The following is a 20,526-nucleotide window of genomic DNA, read 5'->3' as shown; positions in this document are numbered from 1 at the left end:
CAGCATGTGAAAAGATAGACTGGAATGCGAGGAGTCGATGCTGCTCAGGGAGAGATCTGCTATGGGGCCCCACTGAAACCATGTGCAGCCAATCAGTTACAGTTGGTCCCTCATCCCTACAAAGACTCTTTGATGTGAGCGAGGCCTTTAAATTCAACCCCTGGGAGTCACAAGGCTGCGCTGACTTTGATCTGAGTCAGGAGAAAACCTTCTGCCGTTACTGACAACAAGACCTTCTGCACAACCACAAAATGCCTGCCTGACATTGGAAGAGCTGGCAAGGTGTTCATGGGTGGGAGGAAAATCTGAAAATCAGCATAATAAACAAATACTGTTCTTTTTTGGTTCTCTACATCCTGAAGATGTCAACTAGTCCCAGAAGGAGCAGAGCTACTGTACTAAAGCTGAACTGATCATTCTGTGTTTTATTATGAGCAGAGTCAGAGAGATTTTATCAATCAACCCTGTGAGTGTCTTATAAATATGATACTCTTTTGGAGTACATTTAAAGCTCTTGCAAGGAGTCTTTGCTGGTTGTGAAACAGACCAATACATTTTTTTGCTTAGAAATACTACTAATTTAAATTCTGGACTTGAACATTATGTTATTTTGTATCATACTGTTCTGTCAATCATATTGTACTTTTTGACAACAAAAGAACTGTGTATGAAATGTATGTAATGAAAACCAAACCAAACCAAGGGTTAGGGTACGGGGTATATGTAGTTGTTTCTGTTTTCTAATTTTTCTTTTGTTTTGTATTTTATTGTTGTTATAGTTGTTTGCTTTCTCTTTAATTTTCACTGTGAAGTTAGACTACACATTTTTTTTTTCGCTCTTATCCTCTTTATTTAATATTCTTATTATAACTATTATTATTAGATTTTTGGCTTATTTATTTTCAAACTGTTAATTCCAATTCCATTATAATTTATATTACTTTTTGTGTCTTTATTTCCTTTATTTGCAAAAAATGTAAAATATATATATATATAATAATAACTGAGCACAAATTATGTACTTTGACTGTAAGAAAATAAAAAAAAGCACTATATATATATAAAAAAAAAAATTACTATCATATGTAGGAGGACAAGATTATCAATGACTGCTTTGTCCACAGGGGTCGCCAAAATCAACACATAGCATTTAAAGGTCCTCACAGGAGCTTTAAATGAGCGAAGACTACGTCAATCTTGGGAGCTGGGGATTGGAAATGGATCTTTTGTCTTGATCATTGTTTGACTGTCAAAAATTGTTGTCAAAAAAAGAAGAGAAAAGAAAAAGCGTAAAGAGCGCTGTGCATTATGGGAAACAGTACGCGAGGCAGACTGGTCAGATGCATACTGAGAAATTTTCCGGAATCAGTAAACATCCGGGGAGTTTTGGCATACTGCAGATTTTACTCTTGTTCACATACTGCTTACTACATACTGAATTTTGGCCAAATCAGTACGTACTACTAGTAAAGTTGGCGGTTTCAAAAACAGCCATTGATTTGAACCAGGAATTTTCTTTCTGCAAGACAGCAGAATAACCATTGCTCGGCCATACAACACAACAAGATATAACAAAAGGTGTAACGTCAAAAATATGAATTCAATATAACAAAGACAGAAGTTGAAAAAAAAACAGCCCAAAAAGCAGGAAACAACAACTGGTACAGCAAAAGAAAAAAAAAAAACAGAAAAAAACATGAGCGGAAAATATATTAAATATTTGAAATCAAGGTCAGTGCTGTCCTAAAATCCTATATATCATATATACACCAGGCCTTGTGTATCACTAGATATAGCATGTCTATGGCTGTCAAGAATGATCGAGTAAGTCAATACATGTAGTTAATGCTTCCTTACATAACTAAAGGGAGTCCTCATAACATGGGATTTATTTATAGGCCATGTTAGAGTGGGTGCTTGAAAAGTATCTCCAAGCTTCTCTGCAGGGGGATCATTTTCTGTCCATTGCTGGCTCCACAGGGCTGCCACTTAAAATGACTTTGTTGCTTTGGAAACGGTTTTCTCTGAATGAAAAGACTGACAGCAAAATGGGCTATTTCACCTTTGTGAGTGTATGTTTGTGTGCACAGTGCTTGCTAACACACACTCTCAAACACCATAATGTGAATATCCTTTCATTTATGTATCACCTCTGCCTGTCAAACTCCCCTGTACCGCTCCCTCATCCTGTTGTGCTGCTGGAAACCTCCCAAAGTCCTCTGAGCGCTCCTTCTTTTCCCTTTTTTTACATCTTACTTTACCATTCGGCAACAAAATGTCTGCCACAGACGAGCTACACCGAGGCCTTGCTCCTCCTCCTCCTCCTCCCGCCCCCACGCTCTCTCCTTCCTCTGCTGTCTGAGCGAGCTGCAGCGGTTACATAAGAGCTAAGGTCAAAGTGTCACTGCTGTTGTCAAGGGAGACATAGAACAGAGGGGCTTTGGAGGAGATGTGCAAAAGGTGGGGGTGGGGGGGGGTTACAAGGAAAAATAGCTCACACATATCGAAAAAATGTGCAGAATAGACAAAGATAATAAAGTTTTGAACATGTTTGCATTAGTAAAATGTAGAGTAGATTCGATTTGGGCTGTGTCAAGGGAGAAGAGGAAGTGTATAAATACAAAAAAAGATAAGCATTACGAGAAAACAAGACACAGCAGAGGAAAGGGGTTTAGGGTGGCAAAAACAAAGAAAGTGAATCCCTGTTTTTTACTGCGTGAGTAAATGTGTGTGTGTGTGTGTGTGTGTGTGTGTGTGTGTGTGTGTGTGTGTGTGTGTGTGTGTGTGTGTGTGTGTGTGTGTGTGTGTGTTACAGAAAAAGAAAAAGAATCCGTGACTGTAGGTGCTCTGCGCTCGGCTGCTCTACTAACCTAGTTTGAGTAATCTCTGCCTTCGTGCTGTTTCATAACACTACTGCCAGAACATTGCATCATAAATCCACCCGCTACAGCAACACCCTCCCCTCTCCACCATACCCACACACCCCCTTATAGGCACCAGCTCACACTTACATCATAATCTGAATACTGTTAATGCATACATTTAACCAGAGAGTATGAGATGTAAATTTGTATTTCAGAGAGCAGAAACCGTTTAAAGAAAGAGATCATTCATACCAGCGGAAAATTACAAATATGCTGCAAGACTGCTTTCCACTGTAGACAGAAGGCTTAGGTTGAGATGTGACTGTGTTACATAAATGAGATACAAATGACTCAGTAGTAATGGTGTGATATGTTCTTGCATGTCCAGTGCAGAAATCTGAACCTGACATAGGAACCAGACTGCTGTGATCAAACTCTGTGACTCCACTCTGAGCTGGTTTGAATGTTAGTGAGCTATCTTTGGGAGTGCAGCCAAGGACATTTTCTAATGCTCCTTGACTAAGGACACCTCAGAGGAACAAAGTCCATTTAAATAGACTGATCAAATATTTTACAAGTGCACAAAATGGGTTTCTAAGTTACTGCAGCTACTCTACATTGAATTCTTATTTCTTTATAATCTTTTGTTTATTTTTATTTTACTAGGCAGGGGGGGTTACTGTCATATGTTCATGTAGCAATGTTAAAACATGCAGCCTCAACTAAGAGTTTTTTTTTTTTAAATATTGTTCTGTATATTTGTTGATAGGTATATAGGTAAATGGTAAATATGCTACACCTAGTGCTTTTGCAGTCTTCTGACTGCACAAAATGCTTTAACACTATATGCCCCATTCCCCCTTTCACACCAGTGGCGGTTCTGGGGAGAGGCATACAGGGGCCAGTGCTCCTGTAAAACTGAAACTGGACCCCTCTGTGCCCCCCCCCCCCCCCCCCCCCCCCCCCCCCCCCCCCCCCTCCACACCAAACAAATGTTAGACAATAAAAAAAGCTTTGGTATCACGCTGATGTTACAGGCGGAACACATGCGTGTGGCACTTGGTTCCAGTCCCTTAGAGTGCTAAGGGACTCATGTTGAATGTAAACAGCCATACAGCTGCTGTCAGTCTGCATTTTGATATAGTACACAGTAGTGTTTATGTCTAGTATATAGGGATGCACTGATGTTTTGCCAGTTTGTTCTCAGCCGGTCCTCGCCCTTCTCAGTGTCTTTTGTCAGGGTTGAATGTGTCCCTCTGACAACACCCTTGGCCCCAGCCTGCCCCCCCCCCCGAGTAAAATTGGTCTAAAACCGCCACTGTTTCACACACATAATCACACACTAATGACAGAGGAAAATACAGTGTCCAACTGCCTGTCAGAACTATTTACATATACACAAATTCCCATTCTTTCAGGAGCAATTTGGGTTTCAGAGTCTTGCTTAAGGATACCTCACCATGTAAATTTAACTTCAATCGTACCACTGAGCCACAGCCACCCGAAATTACATCCACTGTGAAATGTTTTAAGGTGCGGAGATTCTGCTCAGGCTGACGCTTCATAAAATACTTTTGTCATGGATTTACTATTATGTAACTGTGATTAATCATTTGTACTGTAAAGTGTAAGGGGAAGTGTGTAAATGTCTTGTTTGAAAAAAAGTGCAAAAAATATTTTGAAAATGACTCTTAAATATTTAGAGGTTGTTGAAGCCTGCTTTTGAAAAGAAGAAAAAAAGAGAGAAAAATGTATCTTCATTAACAGCTTTAATATATCTGTTCTTCTTAAAATTCAACAACACAGTCACTTTTTAAGCTTTCATTTGTTGGAAGCTCTCTGAAGCCAAGTGTTTAAAGAAAGCCATCCAAGTTCAACACCACTAAGGCAAATATAGTTAAAACTCTGAGAATAGGACGCCGGTATTTAGGTAAACAAAAAAGAACCTGTTTGATAGCTTCTTCCTGTTTGTGTTTAACTTCTGCATCACCTGATTTGACTGATAAGATACTCAATAGTATGGCTATTCAGGCGACATTTTGCACTGTTACAATAACTGCTTCAAATTACATAAAACCAGGGAAGTTTGTGGAACAGCAAACATCAAAGTCTGTTAAAGCAGAAGTTCTTTGGGTCTAATTATCTTCCTTTAATCTCCTGGCAATGATAATAGTGATTCCTCACGACAATGTAGAGCATAAAAGCTCAACACTAGTCAATCATTTGCTTAGCCACCTTAAACTCGCTCTCGTGTGCGCGCCCCCGCGAGAGCTGCGAGAGAAGCTGTCGGCAGTGAGATCATGGGAGAGTCCATGCTTGGAGAAAGTAGGTTAGCAGGGTAGACTGAGAGGAAAGCAAGCGAAGAGTCAGAGCGCAGAGGGGGGGGTGCCGATCACAACTCGTCAAACCGTGTGGGACTATTCTGTCAGAAAAGTTCAGCCAAATCTGTTCGCCGAGACGATTACGATGCGATCCAAAGCGACTTTCTTCACTCTTTTATTTCGCTCGGACTTGACGGAGCGATAGAGGAGTTTCGGGTAGTTATTTTGCATTTTTTTGGGTCGTGCTATACGAGAGCTGTCTGCAGCCGGGACGAAGTTAATATTTACAGAGCCAGATCACCCTGGCACCTGTGTTTTTTATCCTGCTTTTTTTCTGTCACCTACATTAACCACATGTAGCCGAGTTTTTATCGTCCTCAACTAAACAAGAAAACGTCAAAGATGAGAGGTAAGAACATTTCTATGCCACACTTAATCTGTGCATGTTTGGTTGAACTTGGTAAAGATCTTGGCGTGGTTTTGTACGGGCTTCAGCTGCCACATGTGTGCGCACAAGGACTTCAGTGCGCCTGTTTTCCTCCCAGTGCGCATTAATCCCTCATGACTGGATTATGGCTGCACTGAGCCCGAGCCTGCATGCTCCACGGTGGAGTTCAGCTTGCAGTTATACCAGAGCTGGAGGCATGTTGTTCAATCATTACAAATCGCTCTACCAGATCAATTAAGTTGCTTCTAAAACCATCTCTCAGGTTTGTGGTGAAGCCAGCTAAAAACTACAGTTAGGCACACGCGTAATTTGGTTTTCTGTTTCATGGTGTTGCCAAATGTATCTTGTTTCAAGTGAAATATGAGTCACATCTCACCTGTGAGTTCCTCTATAAAATTTGTCAGAGGATCCATGTTAAGAGTTATGCAATAGGGGAGAGGGAGGGGCATGAGGAGGTTGTTGTTAACCCAAACTAGAATTATGTAACCAACATGTTATTTGAGGCAACCTGGTTTCGAATAAGGTGAATTCGAAATTGAAATAGCTCAAATTTGCTAAGATAGTTCAACATAATTAAACATTAAGTTGTTTTTACAGAAATGATTTCATAAAAAAACATCAAAGTTTGAAATATGTCATATCCTTTGACGCAACAATCCGTGTGTTTTTGACACAAACGTTTTCCTTTTGTACCATTTTCTTTACTAATATAAAATCCAGGCAGTGTGTGTGTAGTTGTGACGTTGCTGTGATGCGATGGCTGTGCCAGCATGGCTGACAATGTGAGTGCGTGGAGGGAGAGGGATCTGGCTGTTCCACTGACCTAGTTATGTCACCAAACATTATACAGCAGCATATGCAGCGGAGGGAGGAAGAGCAGCTCAGGGAAGCGCCGTGCCGCTGGACGTGCAGCACCATGTGCGGTTTCATGCGCGCTCACTGGCACAGACTGAACTTGAACTTGGGCAGAGAGGCAACAAATAATGATTAACAGAGAGGCTTGTCTTGGTACAACTTTATTGGAGTGATCAAAAAGTGTTTTTTAAGTATTGAAAATAGGCCCCACATGTATTGTTTGCAGCATGTAGGTCATGTTTATTTATATTTTCTGTTACAAGCTTATTACATAACCTCTCAACATTTGCATCAAATCGCATCTTAGGCACCATTTTTGGTAGATAACAAGAGGACAACTTATATGTTATATACTTTTAATCCCTCTTGACTTAATGTTGACTATGATTTGGTTCCTTTTATGTTGTATTTCTGTGTTTTTTCTCCTCTGAGCTTTGCTGAATGTTACAATCCTTTGTCGTACAGGACCGGAGATAAGATGCAAGGGCTTTGTTTTTTTTTCAGCAGGAGAGGAAAGAGATGAATTTTTTGAACTAAAAAGGGAAGAGGGAGGGAGGGGGGAGGAAGAAGAAGCAGAGGGGGCCTCTGGGGGTGGGAGGTTCCATTTCTGGCAGGATATCCAAATGTAAACAAACCTAGGCCTATTCTGTTCTTCCTCTCTGCATTCAAAATGTAGGTTACTCGCTCAACCTGTCGTTTCCCTGTAAGAAAAGCCTGTCAGCATTTTTTTTTATCCCACTCTGAATGCAAATAAGTGATTGCCAAGTCCAAATTGATGAGTCATTCTAGCAGCTTAGGTATGCTGACAGATGTATAGAAGCTCAATGTGATGTATGGTCCTCCAACACTTACTCTTTTTTTGACTTTACTTGATAGAAGTGAGGACTTAGCGTTTTGTTCTAGATATGGTGGGAGATCATGAGACTCATTCCACACACTAACAGCCGGTAGAGGACGGCTATGGAATTCTTAGCTCTGTTGTAATCCCCCCCTCTGTGGGCCTCAGCTTGGCCTCTTCTGGTATTTGAATCTTTTAAAATAGAGCCCCTTGATTTGAATGCACGGGCTGCAGAGAGCAAGATGGTTTCTATGCATTCAGAGTGACTGAGTTCACTCTCATCTGTCTTGTTTTTCATGCGAGGGTAAAAATACAAAATGCACCAGTGCTGTATGTTAAAAGATTGGGTGTGTGTGCTCAAGTGACGCTCAAGTGGCGTCAAGTGAAAATGAGAATGGCTACTTCAAGCAGAAGGTGTGAAAACAAACAGGGTTTAGTTTCATATGTGAGAATATATCCTCTCATTTTCCAGAAAGACTTAGCGCGCTACTCGTCTTACATAAACACAACCATCCTGAAAACACTCCCTTACTCTGACATGATTTCAAAAGAAGACAAAAGCAATGAGGATGAGCTTATTTGATTGTATTATGATTCAGCTTTGTGCTGCACTGTAAGACTACACCCAAATGTGAGGCAGGACACAACAAGTGCCTCAGCATGACTTATTTGTATAGAGCTCAAGCACAAGGCCTCTCACCTCCTGATAAATGTGTTTTCTCCTCCTGTCAGTCATTTGAATCTCATCAGCGAGGTAATGAAAAAACCAAGAAGATCACCAGCGAACTGAGTCTTATGTCAGTCTGTTGCTCGGGGCCATTTGGCTGCGTGGCCATTGTTGGGACTTGCATAATAAGTAAACACGAAGAACCTGTACTTATAAAAAGCAGACTCTGTGATTATAAAACAGATAAGTGGATTTGAGTGTTCATGTTTGAACATTGAACGCGTGGAGGGTCAAACTTCATCTCCCGTCATGCTGACACACTGACACACTGACTACAAGCTCCAAGGGGCATCTGTTCGACAACTACTGGCAGTTTGTTTCACATTAGATAGTAAGAAGAGTTGGCTGCACAAAGTCAGTGATTTTCCTCTGCCTCACTCGACCCCACCCAACTGAATTATCCTCCAGCGCAGATAACACAGTTACACATTTAACTGGCTGATAAACACTCTTGGGGCCAACATTGTTTGTATCAGGACTGTTAAAAGTATCAGTTGCCAGTTTGTTATGCATGAAGGCTTTGGGTGTGCCTCGTAAATTAGATGCTATACTAATCAAACAACAGCCGCTCTCAAATGCCACTCTTTGTTTACTGTTTGCGTAATCACACCCCATGAATGCATTTTAACGTCAGTATTCACAATTGGTTAATGTGTCAGTGGGCGAAACATGGAAGCTCTGCATGCAAGATTCATGCATCATGTTAGCGAAAAAGCAGGATTTGTATCGATCTTCCTGGAATGCATACTCTCTCCAGGGAGCTAAAGGTCATATGCCAAAGACTGGTGCTGTAGCATAGGTCAACATTGATATTCAGGGTAGAAGATACATGTTGCTTTAACACAGGTGGAACTAATAAAGTTGCGTGTCTCTTTCAGCATTTTTACTTGACTGAATTTATGTAGTCCTTCAGGTTGGTTTATTTTCACAGGGTGTACGCCTCATAATGGGAAAAGTTCAGCTCCAAAACTTAACATGTGTAAGCCTTGACTCTTCACTAATGTTTTAATATATTTAAATGACTAATCAATAAATAATTGGATAAAACTATTCAAAAATAGAGTAATCCAAAATTATAACAGTCTCTAGTTTTTGTTGTATGTGCCTGAAATCATCAAGGCCTCCTAAAGTTTCTGCCCCTTGTATTTTTTTGTATTGAGATATCACAAGATTACTTTTAAAATACCAGCTTATGGACAGGACAGGTTACATACCAGAACATAAAGGAGACATTTTGCTTGGATTATGTTGTGGCTGCGTATCCACAGAGAGTCAGGGAGGAGTGTGAAAGCATGTATATGTGGTTGTAGCAGCAAGAGTGGGTGGCTGGGCATCTGTGTAATTCTGGCTCTCAGCGCAGGACGAGAATAGAACGGGTTGAAGCAGAGGCTCAATGTCAAAGAGGGGTGGGGGCTGAATAGCTGACATTCAATTTGAGAGTTTGTCTGCCTTGGGTGGATGGCAGCCAGGTACAGTATGCACTTTTATAGTCGAATCAAATGTGGTTTCTGGGCAAGGATACAGCAAATTGGAGAAAAAAAAATAAGGTCAAGCAGAGATAGGCTAGAGGGAATTCAGTGAGGATCAATACCTGGTGAAAAACAAGCTGATTATTTTAGTTTTTGAGGCTTGTTATCACTTTTTCTCTTCGTTGAGTCTGCTGTTATGTAACCAGCAAGTTTTCTGATGCAAGCAAGGGGCCCTCAGGGAAATGCTTTTTCTAATGAGGAAGTCTGAGCATTGTTTAGTTCCACCTTAAAACTGATCTACGTACAGCGGGAGCGAGCCTGCCTCCCTCCTCCCTCCTCCCCCTGCAGTGAGAAAGTGTGTCAGTAGGACAGAGTGTCCACATGGGCTGACAGGCTACAGCGCCTGACTGACGGATGACTCAGCCTATACCAAGAAGGCTGTGAGCAGTGCTCAGCCAGTGGGAAAGAGATCCTCAGAAGAGGGCGGGTTTGTCGGTGTTGCTAGAGTGAGCCTGGCTGAATGAGTGTTGTGAGGAATGCTCGCAGACGAGAGTTATATAACTGCGAGATCAGGGAGGGGTGGAGGGGGAACCTGAGAGAAAGAGAGGAAGGGAGGGGAGGGAGGAGGAGGGGAGATATTTTTCCATTGCATGCCTGCAGCTGCCCTGATCAGTTGGAGTATTTTAGTCAACAGTTTAAGAAAAGAGACGGACGACCGTGTCATTAAAATGTGGAAAGACGCGGAAAGTTGGTGTTTTCCAGTACCTAAGAGTGCAACAATTCCTCCTCAATCACACAGACTGAAGTAGTTTTCCACAAAAAGTGGGACAAACAGGATTTTTTTTTGTGAGATTACACAAACACCAAAGCATAGCAACAGTTGTTAAATGATACAGCTGCTGTTGTTTTTGCCCTTGGTGAAGAAAGAAGGAGTCTTTGTGTGCGTGTCATCTGTGCAGGAGTCATGTGATTCCATATCTGTTTGTGTACTCTGTCTCCACATGGGGGCCACATGCAGGGAGCAGAGAAACCAAGTTCACAGCTAGTTATCTGCTCTTTTCCTCTATTCGCTCATAATGGAATAGTGTGTTGGTTGGGTTGTTGCCATATGTACAAAAAGTAATTAACTCATAGTTTGTGGTTTTATGTTGTTGCTCATTCCTCTGACCCAGAACAGGCTGGTTTCTTTGATTACTTCAGTCTGGTGTAGAGCACTGGATTATCTTTGTTCCTAAAATGTGTTAATGATTTCCTCATAATAAGAATTTTAGTGTTATTCAATGCATTTTGTGGAACAACTTGCACCACAGCAAAGTTGTGAGGTGAAACCCAAGGTCTCCCAAAAAAGGGAGTCAAAGACAGATGTCATATCTCAATTAAATGAAAATTGCTCCGTGCCTTTTGTATCAGCAGGAGGAAGGAGATGGCCTTCTGATAGGGCACACAGAGTGACAGGAGTCTTACTGTGACAAGATAAAAAGGACAGGCAACCTTTTCCAGGCCAACAAAAGACACAAAGGAGCTCATTATAGCCAAGGTGTATAGCTGGAGAAATCATGATTACATCACAGAAAGGATTATCACAGGTGCACAAAAAGAGTGGCACAAAAAGAGTGGCTGAAAAACAGGCAGCCTACACTACAGTGACACAGATGCTTCAAGGAATTAAAATGTAGGGTTATCATATTCAGTATAATCACATGGGGAAAAATCTGTCAGGTTTTCCTCTTAAAAAGAGCAGAATCATGAAAACGGGATACATTTGCCTCCTTGTCAGCTTTAAGTGGATCTACTGTAACTTAACAGCTGTGTGTTATTTGCATATTGTTGGCAATGCATAGTATATCATTAACAATATGCTAAATAGGCCACAAATATATACTGGGTAGCACCGCCAAGAGGAAAGGGAAACTTGCAAATACAACCTAAAGACGTTAACCGGCTTTAACCTCTGAGAACAAATCTCCTTCTCTAATGATAAGTAACCCACTGATCTTACTGAAGAGAGATGTGGTGCTGTGTGGAGCACAGATGTTTTGGATATTATCAAGGCAGAGGATCATTTACAGAATTGTGGCCAAGTTTTGTCAAAACAGCATTTTTCCCTGGCTGATGTTGAATCTATGCCACACATGGACCTCTGGGTGTGTTTTATGTAGAAATGAAGGTCTCGTCAGTGTTTAGACTATTTTTGGCAGCAGTCCATAGTGTGACTCAATTGTGTCAAATAAGGACAAAGATGTAAGAGTTGTATTGTACAAATGGATCTTGAGGACACATAAGGTTTCAGTGTTCTGACCTTACTTGTTTTTTTTCCTGCAGCTCAAATCGAGGTCATCCCCTGCAAGATCTGCGGGGACAAGTCCTCAGGAATCCACTATGGAGTCATCACCTGCGAAGGCTGCAAGGTGAGGAGGAAACACAAACACAGAGCAAACCAGGTTATCAGATTTAAACTGCAACCAAACTGTTCCAAATGTGCCTGTCATTGTTAATGGTGTTTGTATTTGTGTCTCTTTCAGGGATTCTTCCGCCGCAGCCAGCAGAACAATGCCATGTACTCTTGTTCCCGTCAGAGGAACTGCCTGATCGACCGAACTAATCGTAACCGCTGCCAGCACTGCCGCCTTCAGAAGTGTCTGGCTTTGGGCATGAGCAGAGATGGTAAACATACAAACACAAAGAGGAATCTGTATCTTCTGATCATACTCAGAAATGTTACACTACATTAAGTGTAAACTAGAAAAATGTAGCACAGCCAAGTTTATTAAACTAGGACCTTGACTTACAGCAGGGTTGTTTACTGGAGGTGTTTGGCCGTTGAATTCCAGTGTCCATGAATCTTTAAAGTTAAATGCAGGAGGAGCCCTCAGTGTTAATGTTTCACACCACAGTTGTTAGAGGGATTGCCACTTGTTACCTTCTTCCTCCATTAGATGCTGAGAAAGAAGGAGGAAATACAACTTCAGGAAGTTTCAATATGTCATCAAATGAAAGAAAACAATTAAGTAAAATGTAAAATAAAAAAAGTAGAACTATTAAATTAGTTGCTATAAATATACATTTTAGTATTTGCAGTTATTTATAAGATGTGTTTGAATTGTTTCATCTGTTTTTCTCTCTAAAAATGTATTTTCTTTCTGCAGCGGTCAAATTTGGTCGTATGTCCAAGAAGCAGCGCGACAGCCTCTATGCTGAGGTGCAAAAACACCAGAAGTCCCAGGAGTGTTTGAGCTCTGGAGGCGGGGGACCTACTACTCTGTCCTTGCCCAAGGACGACAATGCCTGCAGTGGCAGCGGCAGCGGGGAGGAAGGCGAAGAAGGTCTGAGTCGGTCCTACAGCAGCGGGGGCTCCAGCTCAACTCTCAGCGACCTGGACGACATTGCAGCGCTGCCTGACCTGTTTGACCTGCCACTGACCCCCGAGGAGGCCAGCGAGTACTGCAGCCTGGAGCTGCTGGGCGGAGGAGCCAGTACAGGCAACACCTCCAACTCATCGTCCTCTTCTTCTTCCTCATCTTTGTCCAATCAGAATTCTCCACAGCAAACTATGATGGATGGAGGGGACAGCAATGAGCTCCAGCTCCTGCATTCACACACTCATACACACCAGTTGCTGGGACACGTACATGCACTGCTGGACCAGCTGCCTGATGACTGCTCAATAACAGACCTTGGTGAGTATTATTAGTGATAAATAACCAATGATTTCTTCTTTTGGGTACTTATTTCAAAACAAGCAGGAAAAAACATGTTACAAAGCTAGAAAACACAACAGAACTTAATAATGGGGACAGATGACAGGATGATGGTGCCGTGGTATTTATAGCTGTAAGGAAGCAAAGGCAATTTTTATAGAGGTGTCTCCGGAGACCATGGGGAAGAATAAATCATAATTTTCTTTTACATCTTTATGGTTACTGGCATCAACAGACTGCAGGGAGGCTTTGTATGGAGCTCATGGGACTATAAAAAGAAGCAATTAGTAAATATTATGACTGGTGGGTATTATTAGTGCAGGAGGTGAAGGAGATACTAAAAGTCGCAGAGATTAGATGATTAGATGAGCCGTTAGCTTCTTTCCTATGGCAAACACTCCAGCAGAGCGGTGAAAGGAATCTACTTATTCAAGGTCACTGCCTTGAGATGTATATGTGTAAACAAAAGCACTCTCTACACTGCTGCACTCCTCAAAACACCAACCTGCTACAATCACAAACAACCTGAATGAAAAAGCACAAACATTTATGCCTCTTTTTTTTTTCTTCCACAGAGCGTATCACACAGAGTATCGTTAAGTCGCACTTGGAGACGTGTCAGTACAGCGCTGAAGACATGAAGAGATTTACCTGGGCACAATACACACCTGAGGAAACACGGGCTTTTCAAAACAGGGTACATAATTTAAAACCTGCGACTCATGTTAAGAGTATTTGTGTATGCATTTAAAGCTCCTGTAAGGGATTTTTGGTTTGTGCTGATTCTAGTACCCATTATCACATTTAGCAAAAAACCTCATCCTGCTGACTTCAAACAGTCAAATGTATCACTCAGCAAGAATCTTTACCATGGAAAATCTTTAAAAAGGCTGTTTTGATATCATGTTTGTCTGACACCTACCCTGCGACAGTGGTTGCAGACATTAAAAATGACTACATAGAAAGAGTCAATATTCTTGCTGGTGGTCCTGTTTGCTTTTGTAGCTCATGAAGAGGGGATCAGTATTAAATTCACTCTTTTTTCATAACCAGATACAATCTCTACACAGGAGCTTTAAAGTACTGACTCACTGTCAATGTCATGTACTTCTGAAACACTCACATCTCTGTTTGTGTCACCTCTTCAGTCAGCTGAGTGGATGTGGCAGCAGTGTGCTCACCACATCACCAATGCCATCCAGTATGTGGTGGAGTTTGCCAAACGCATCGCCGGCTTCATGGACCTGTGCCAGAACGATCAGATCATTTTGCTAAAAGCAGGTCAGTGTACTGCCTAAAAAGCTTCACTTCCTGTATTCTCATTGAACAAGTTAATCCTGTCAACGTAAACTGAGTCTAAAACTTGCTAACTGTAGTTCCTTCCTGTTTTTTTTGTCTCCAACCTTCTACCTTCACCTTATTTATTATTTTACTTGAATAAATTTCACACATTTCCCATATTTTGGGGAAACAATATTCTTGAAACAAAATTTACAATTACTTTTCATATCTGTTCAACACATATATAACTACATATTTTGAAAATAAATTGCATGTATTTCACTCAACATCCTTTCACCCTCTGTGAATCTTTTGAACTCTTTAAAAAAAATCTCTTTGGATACCTTTTATTGGTTTTAAATGGTTCAAAAATGTCTTATATATATGCTGCGCACCAATTTGGATCAAAATTATTTACATTTTGTTGTGTTGTTTTGTGCATGTTGGAGTATCTTGGTCCCCCTTCCCCTACCTCTTCTCTATCCATCTCTCCATCTCTCCATCTCTTTGGCTCTGTCTTTGGGTACTATTTCAGGCTGTCTGGAGGTCCTGCTGATACGTATGTGCCGAGCTTTCAATTTCACCAACAGCACCATTTTCTTTAATGGGAAGTTTGCCCCGGCTCACCTCTTCAAAGCACTTGGTAAGTCTTCAATAAAGGAGAAGCTATTAGAAAATGTAATACCCTGATGACAGGCACTGAGAAAAAATGACATAAATACCCAGAAAAAAATTCTGCACTTACTATTAGTGACAACTGACAGTGAAACTTCTGTATTGACTGACACTATTCATTGTTTTAAGCAACCTCAATGCGTTCATTGTTCTGGAAATGGCTATTAGAAACTAATTTAAGATTTCATTTGGATGCTTTTAAACCAGAAATGGCTCTACACAGAAATATTTGAAAGCCTCCAGCTGATTGTTGCTATTTGTTATAATGGTAAACACAGTACATTATAAATTGCAAATGTCCTCATTGCTAAGTAGCAGAGTTTCCCATTATAGCGAATACGACCAAATTAAAAATAACTGGGTTAGAACATATAGGTCTCAATCACTCCTGAGTCACTTGTCAAGCTGAACTCTTATTCCTCATTCTTATGAATTAAGATAACCTATATCTGTTTCCTTTTTGTTCTGCAGGTTGTGACGACTTAGTGAGCGCAGTGTTTGACTTGGGGAAAGGACTCTGCCGTCTGCAGCTGTCAGATGAGGAAATGGCTCTTTTCAGTGCTGCCGTCCTTTTGTCTCCTGGTAATTGTTTTCTTCTTTTGCACTCACACACACACACATAAACATTATTATGGTTAAGTAGAAGACACTTTGTACTGCAGAAGTGTATTTATGGATTGTCCTTGTTGTTGTTGAATGCCACACTTACACTCAAGAGCAAGGGGTCACTCTTGCCCAAGAGCTGTGACACTCGAGTTTCCTCTCTAACACAAACATTTGACGCTGTAAACATTAGTCAGTGATGTCTCACTTATATAGGTGTTCAATTTATTATTACAGCTTCTATCACATAGACTTTTAGAAATAAAATATATAATTTTTCCGCCTTTTTTTTTCGAAAATCAACTTTTAAAAACAGTTTTAATACTGGACATAGGAAAGGTCTTGGCGCAGAACTTCCTCACCTTGTTGATGCTCAACATCTTTTGAAACATAAGCCTTACATCTAAAACAGAACACATTACAGAACTCAAGAGAACATTTTAGCAGAGCTCCTAAAGTTTTCCAACTTCAAAATGTTTTAAGCAGACTTTTGGAAAATCGGAACAACACATTGACACATGACATTGTAAAGAAGAAGGATGACATTGTATTAATGGTTTTAATATTTTCTTTTCTATAGATCGACCCTGGCTAACAGAAGGCCAAAAAGTTCAGAAACTTCAGGAGAAAGTCTACCTGGCTCTGCAGCACAGTCTCCATAAGAGCGGAGCTTCTGATGAGAAACTGGACAAGGTAAACACTCTTCATAAAGAACAAATACAACAACAAATGTATTCACATAAAGGAGCACATACATCAACTTACCTCTGGAATCCTCTTCCTCCACAGATGGTGTCCAAGCTGCCCATAATGAAGTCAATCTGCAACCTCCACATTGACAAACTGGAGTTTTTCCGTTTGGTCCATCCGGAGACCGCCTACAGTTTCCCACCACTGTACCGAGAAGTGTTTGGCAGCGAGATGTCTCTGCCCGACTCCACCAACAGCTAGAGAGACAAAAAGTCAAACCAGACAAGATGGAGAGAGTTTATTTTCAGAGGTAGGGAAGCAAAAGGAGAGACAGAGTAGGATAGAAATGTTGAAGCCTAACAACAACCAGCAGTATCGAGACAATCCAGGACTTTAAATACTCCGTCTCCCATGATCCCAAAGTAGTCCTCCACTTTCCCAGCAGGCTAAAGCACCTTACACTACAGACCACACATGCTCATGGTCCTCTGCGTATTGTAGCATTAAATAAAAGCAGAATGGGCACTGTAGTATTAACACAGCAGCCCACTTAGCATGAGACAGCTCCAAGCTAAAACACTTTTGAACATCAGATCCACGGTGGATCACCCAAACATTTATGAATGTACCTCATCGATCAGCACCAGTGCACCAGTAAGAACCTATCTGCAGTGAATGTACAACCCTGCCACTCTGAGACAGAGTTTCACACGTAGTACCAGAATGAAGTCATGTTGATCAAAAGTTCTCACAATTGATGCAACTCTCAGTCAATAAATCTTTTTATAATAATACTTCTCAGTATGGTACACTTGTGTATCCATACAGACAATATCCTTGTACCGACCATTGCTTAGGGACCAAGATCATGAGTCATTTTCCCAAATCTAAAAATAAAAACTCACAGATATGACATGACTCACAGCTTCGGCTTACTTCCGTAATAAGCATAGAACCAGTCTCACAAACATTTAGACAGTGTTCGGTGCTGCCTCTTTGTAGGCTCTTGTAATGCAATGACAAACCTCAGTCCCACACACCCCTTTCCTTGTAAATGCCACTTAGAGACAGGAAAAGATGAAATTATCTTTAATTTATATACACATTTATAAACAAATATTTTAAATAAGAATGTAAATAGATGACTATATAAGTGTATGGAGAGTGTTAGAATGTGTGAGTTCACTTCAGCAAGAAAAGTGGAGGGTGAGATGTTAGAGGGAGGAGGAGATGGATGACGTACGGAGGCAGTGTTTTTTTTGTTTTTGTTTTTTTTGGACTCTGGACTATTCCCTCTTTTAACAGTACTCTCAGGTTTCCTTGGCAACAGCCCCCTTCTTGCCCACGACGGCAAAACCCCATCTGGGTAAAGTGCGGTCAAGCGAGGGGATGGACATTTGTTGCAAATGCGACGCAGCAGGGGGAGGCAGCATACTCAAAAAAAAGAAGGCCAAAATGACACAGCCTTTGTTGGTGCATTTCAACTGAGAGATATCAGTTTGCACTATTGCTGCCCGCCCCCCTGCCTAAAGAGACAAGAGGATAAACAGGACCCTAAGGAGGAGAGCACGCACTGCAGAAGATGACTTCATGAACTATATGATGAACGGGGATACACAGGGTTTCCCCACCTGTTTCTAACCATTAATCAGTACCGTAGGTGTAGTATATTTGTCTTTCATTCATAATGTTCATTTTGGTTAAAAACTTGGATGATGATGGTCCATATGTATCATAAACCCTCCTCACTGGTTGGAGCATCTGTATTATTTTGTACATTTGCTGTTCCTCCCTTTAGTCCCAAACCCAATGCCTATCCAAATACCAAGCACATATACTTTTCCTCTTTCTCCCTGGACACCAGTCTAAGGCCAGATAGAGCTACCAGCTGCCCCCTGAGTTGGGCCTCAAAGCCAGTAAGACTTATGGGTTTTAGTCAGTCTTTTCTGTTGTATTTGTTTTTAATTCCATATTTGTCACACAAAACCATCCATAACTGTATACATTTATCATGTTCATAAATAAACACACTTCCTGCAGGTCGTTCTAACATTAATATGATGGTAATAATGTCTTACTCGGGGTGCTGTGAAGTTCTTGAGCAGAGTCTGCGGACCTGCTGCCTGCCGCTCAGGGAGCTAGCTGTGATCTCTTCTTGTCCCTTTATTACCAGTGTCGTCTTTTAGCCTTGTGCTCCTCACACCTTTGCACCTAAGATGAGACCCATAACCATAATCACTGTGGACGTAAGTTCTATTTTTGTGAATGTTACTCACAAAGTGTCAAAGCCCTTCCTGTTGGTCCTAATATTGTAACATTACATTTTTTGAGACATAGGACTTAAAAGACCATGAATAAATCAGTTAGCATTAAAGATGAACTTTATTATTCGGGTTAAATGTTTCTTTTGCTGTGATTTACATTTATTTGTCAGTCTTTTATCCACCTTTTTCTTTAAGTGTCTCCACTTTTGTCTTGTAAAGTCAGTGATCTATTTTTTTTAAGTGCAGAAAGATTAGGACAAGTACAAACGAAAAAGGATAGTTTGTTTCCCTTCTCTTTCCCTGTATGACAAAATGTACAAGAGGTATATTACTAGTCCAAGAGTAACTGAGTCACACAGCGCGATATATATTGTTGTCCAATGGGATACATTATATGTGGTTTTAAGAATGTAATAAATGGTTTCCTTTTCTTTTAAAATGTTTCCTGAGTCCCGTTTAACTTGAAGTACATGTGTCACGTGTCTCTTCATGTTTTTGATTGTTCAAAATCAAATCAGCCTTTAAATCACCAGTCTGACATGATTAGACAACAAATGAACTTTACTCTAAAGTTTGACCACAGACTCACGTTTGTGTTGTCTGAATGCTGACTTTCTTGCTAATGCAAACAAGAACTGCAACAAGCAGCGTAGTCTGATAGAGTATTTTTGAGCTTTCACCCAAGTCTCAATTCGTTTTTTGAGATGGAGTACCTTGAGTTTTACAAGTTTCTGACATTTCATGACTGATAAAGAAAACAGACAAAAATAAATGTGAAATGGATGAAAACATAGCAATAAGGCTAAGATAAAACCCAATAAAAAACACACTTTTAGTATACTAGAAGATATATTATTGATTCTCACAAAAAGATTAAAAAAAACAAAACATACCTACAGTGGATAGCAAAAGTCTACACACCCCTGTTAAAATGCCAGGTTTTGTGATGTAAAAAAATTAGACCAAGATAAATCATGTCAGAACTTTTTCCACCTTTAATGTGACCTATAAAGTGCAGAATTCAATTTAAAAAATGAAAGTATTTTAGGGGGAATAATAAAAAATAAAAATCTAAAATAATGTGGTTGCATAAGTGTACACACTCTCTTATAACTGGGGATGTGGTTGTGTTCAGAATTAACCAATCACATTCAAACTCATGACAAATAGTAGTCAGTTCACCTGTCATAGTGACTCTGATTAATCCCAATAAAGATCAGCTGTTCTAGAAGGATTTTCCTGACATTTCCTCAGTTACATCTCACAGCAAAAGCCATGGTCCACAGAGAGCTTCCAAAGCAGCAGAGGGATCTCATTGTTGAATGGTCAGGAGAAGGGTACAAAAAATGTTCCAAGGCATTACATATACCATGGACCACAGTGAAGACAGTCATCATCAAGTGGAGAAAATATGGTATAACAGTGACATTACCAAGAACTGGACATCCCTCCAAAACTGATGACAAGACGAGAAGAAAACTGTTCAGGGAGGCTTCCAAGAGGCCTACAGCAACATTAAAGGAGCTGCAGGGATTACTGGCTGTTTACTACATGAGACAACATCTCTTTTATTCTTCATACGTTTCTGCTATGGGTAGGGTGGCAAGACGGAAGCCATTTCTAATCAATAAAAACATCCGAGCCCAGCAAAATGTTTCAAAAACATACATGAAGTCTCCCAAAAGCATCAAATGTTTTATGGTCTGATGAAACCAAGGTTGAACTTTTTGGCCATAGCTCCAAAAGGTATGTTTGTCATAAAAACAACACCGCACATCACATAAAGAACACCA

The 20,526-nt window shown here is 40.6% G+C and overlaps 1 protein-coding gene across 1 annotated transcript; it reads left to right on the top strand.

Annotated features, from left to right (window-relative positions):
* Positions 1-5,144: 5,144 nt before the first annotated feature.
* LOC117827168 (nuclear receptor ROR-beta-like) lies at positions 5,145-19,176 on the top strand. The gene is made up of 10 exons (XM_034703673.1): positions 5,145-5,594; positions 11,845-11,930; positions 12,045-12,186; positions 12,669-13,199; positions 13,796-13,917; positions 14,369-14,501; positions 15,037-15,144; positions 15,648-15,758; positions 16,360-16,472; positions 16,569-19,176. The coding sequence occupies exons 1-10, from the start codon at positions 5,588-5,590 to the stop codon at positions 16,728-16,730; spliced, it is 1,515 nt and encodes a 504-aa protein (XP_034559564.1). The 5' UTR covers positions 5,145-5,587; the 3' UTR covers positions 16,731-19,176.
* Positions 19,177-20,526: the final 1,350 nt, after the last annotated feature.

This window comes from Notolabrus celidotus, chromosome 15 (assembly GCF_009762535.1).
Source record: "Notolabrus celidotus isolate fNotCel1 chromosome 15, fNotCel1.pri, whole genome shotgun sequence".
Taxonomy (NCBI): Eukaryota; Metazoa; Chordata; class Actinopteri; order Labriformes; family Labridae; genus Notolabrus; species Notolabrus celidotus.
The sequence above is the reverse complement of the archived record's forward strand: the minus strand, read 5'-3'. Positions and strand labels throughout refer to the sequence as shown.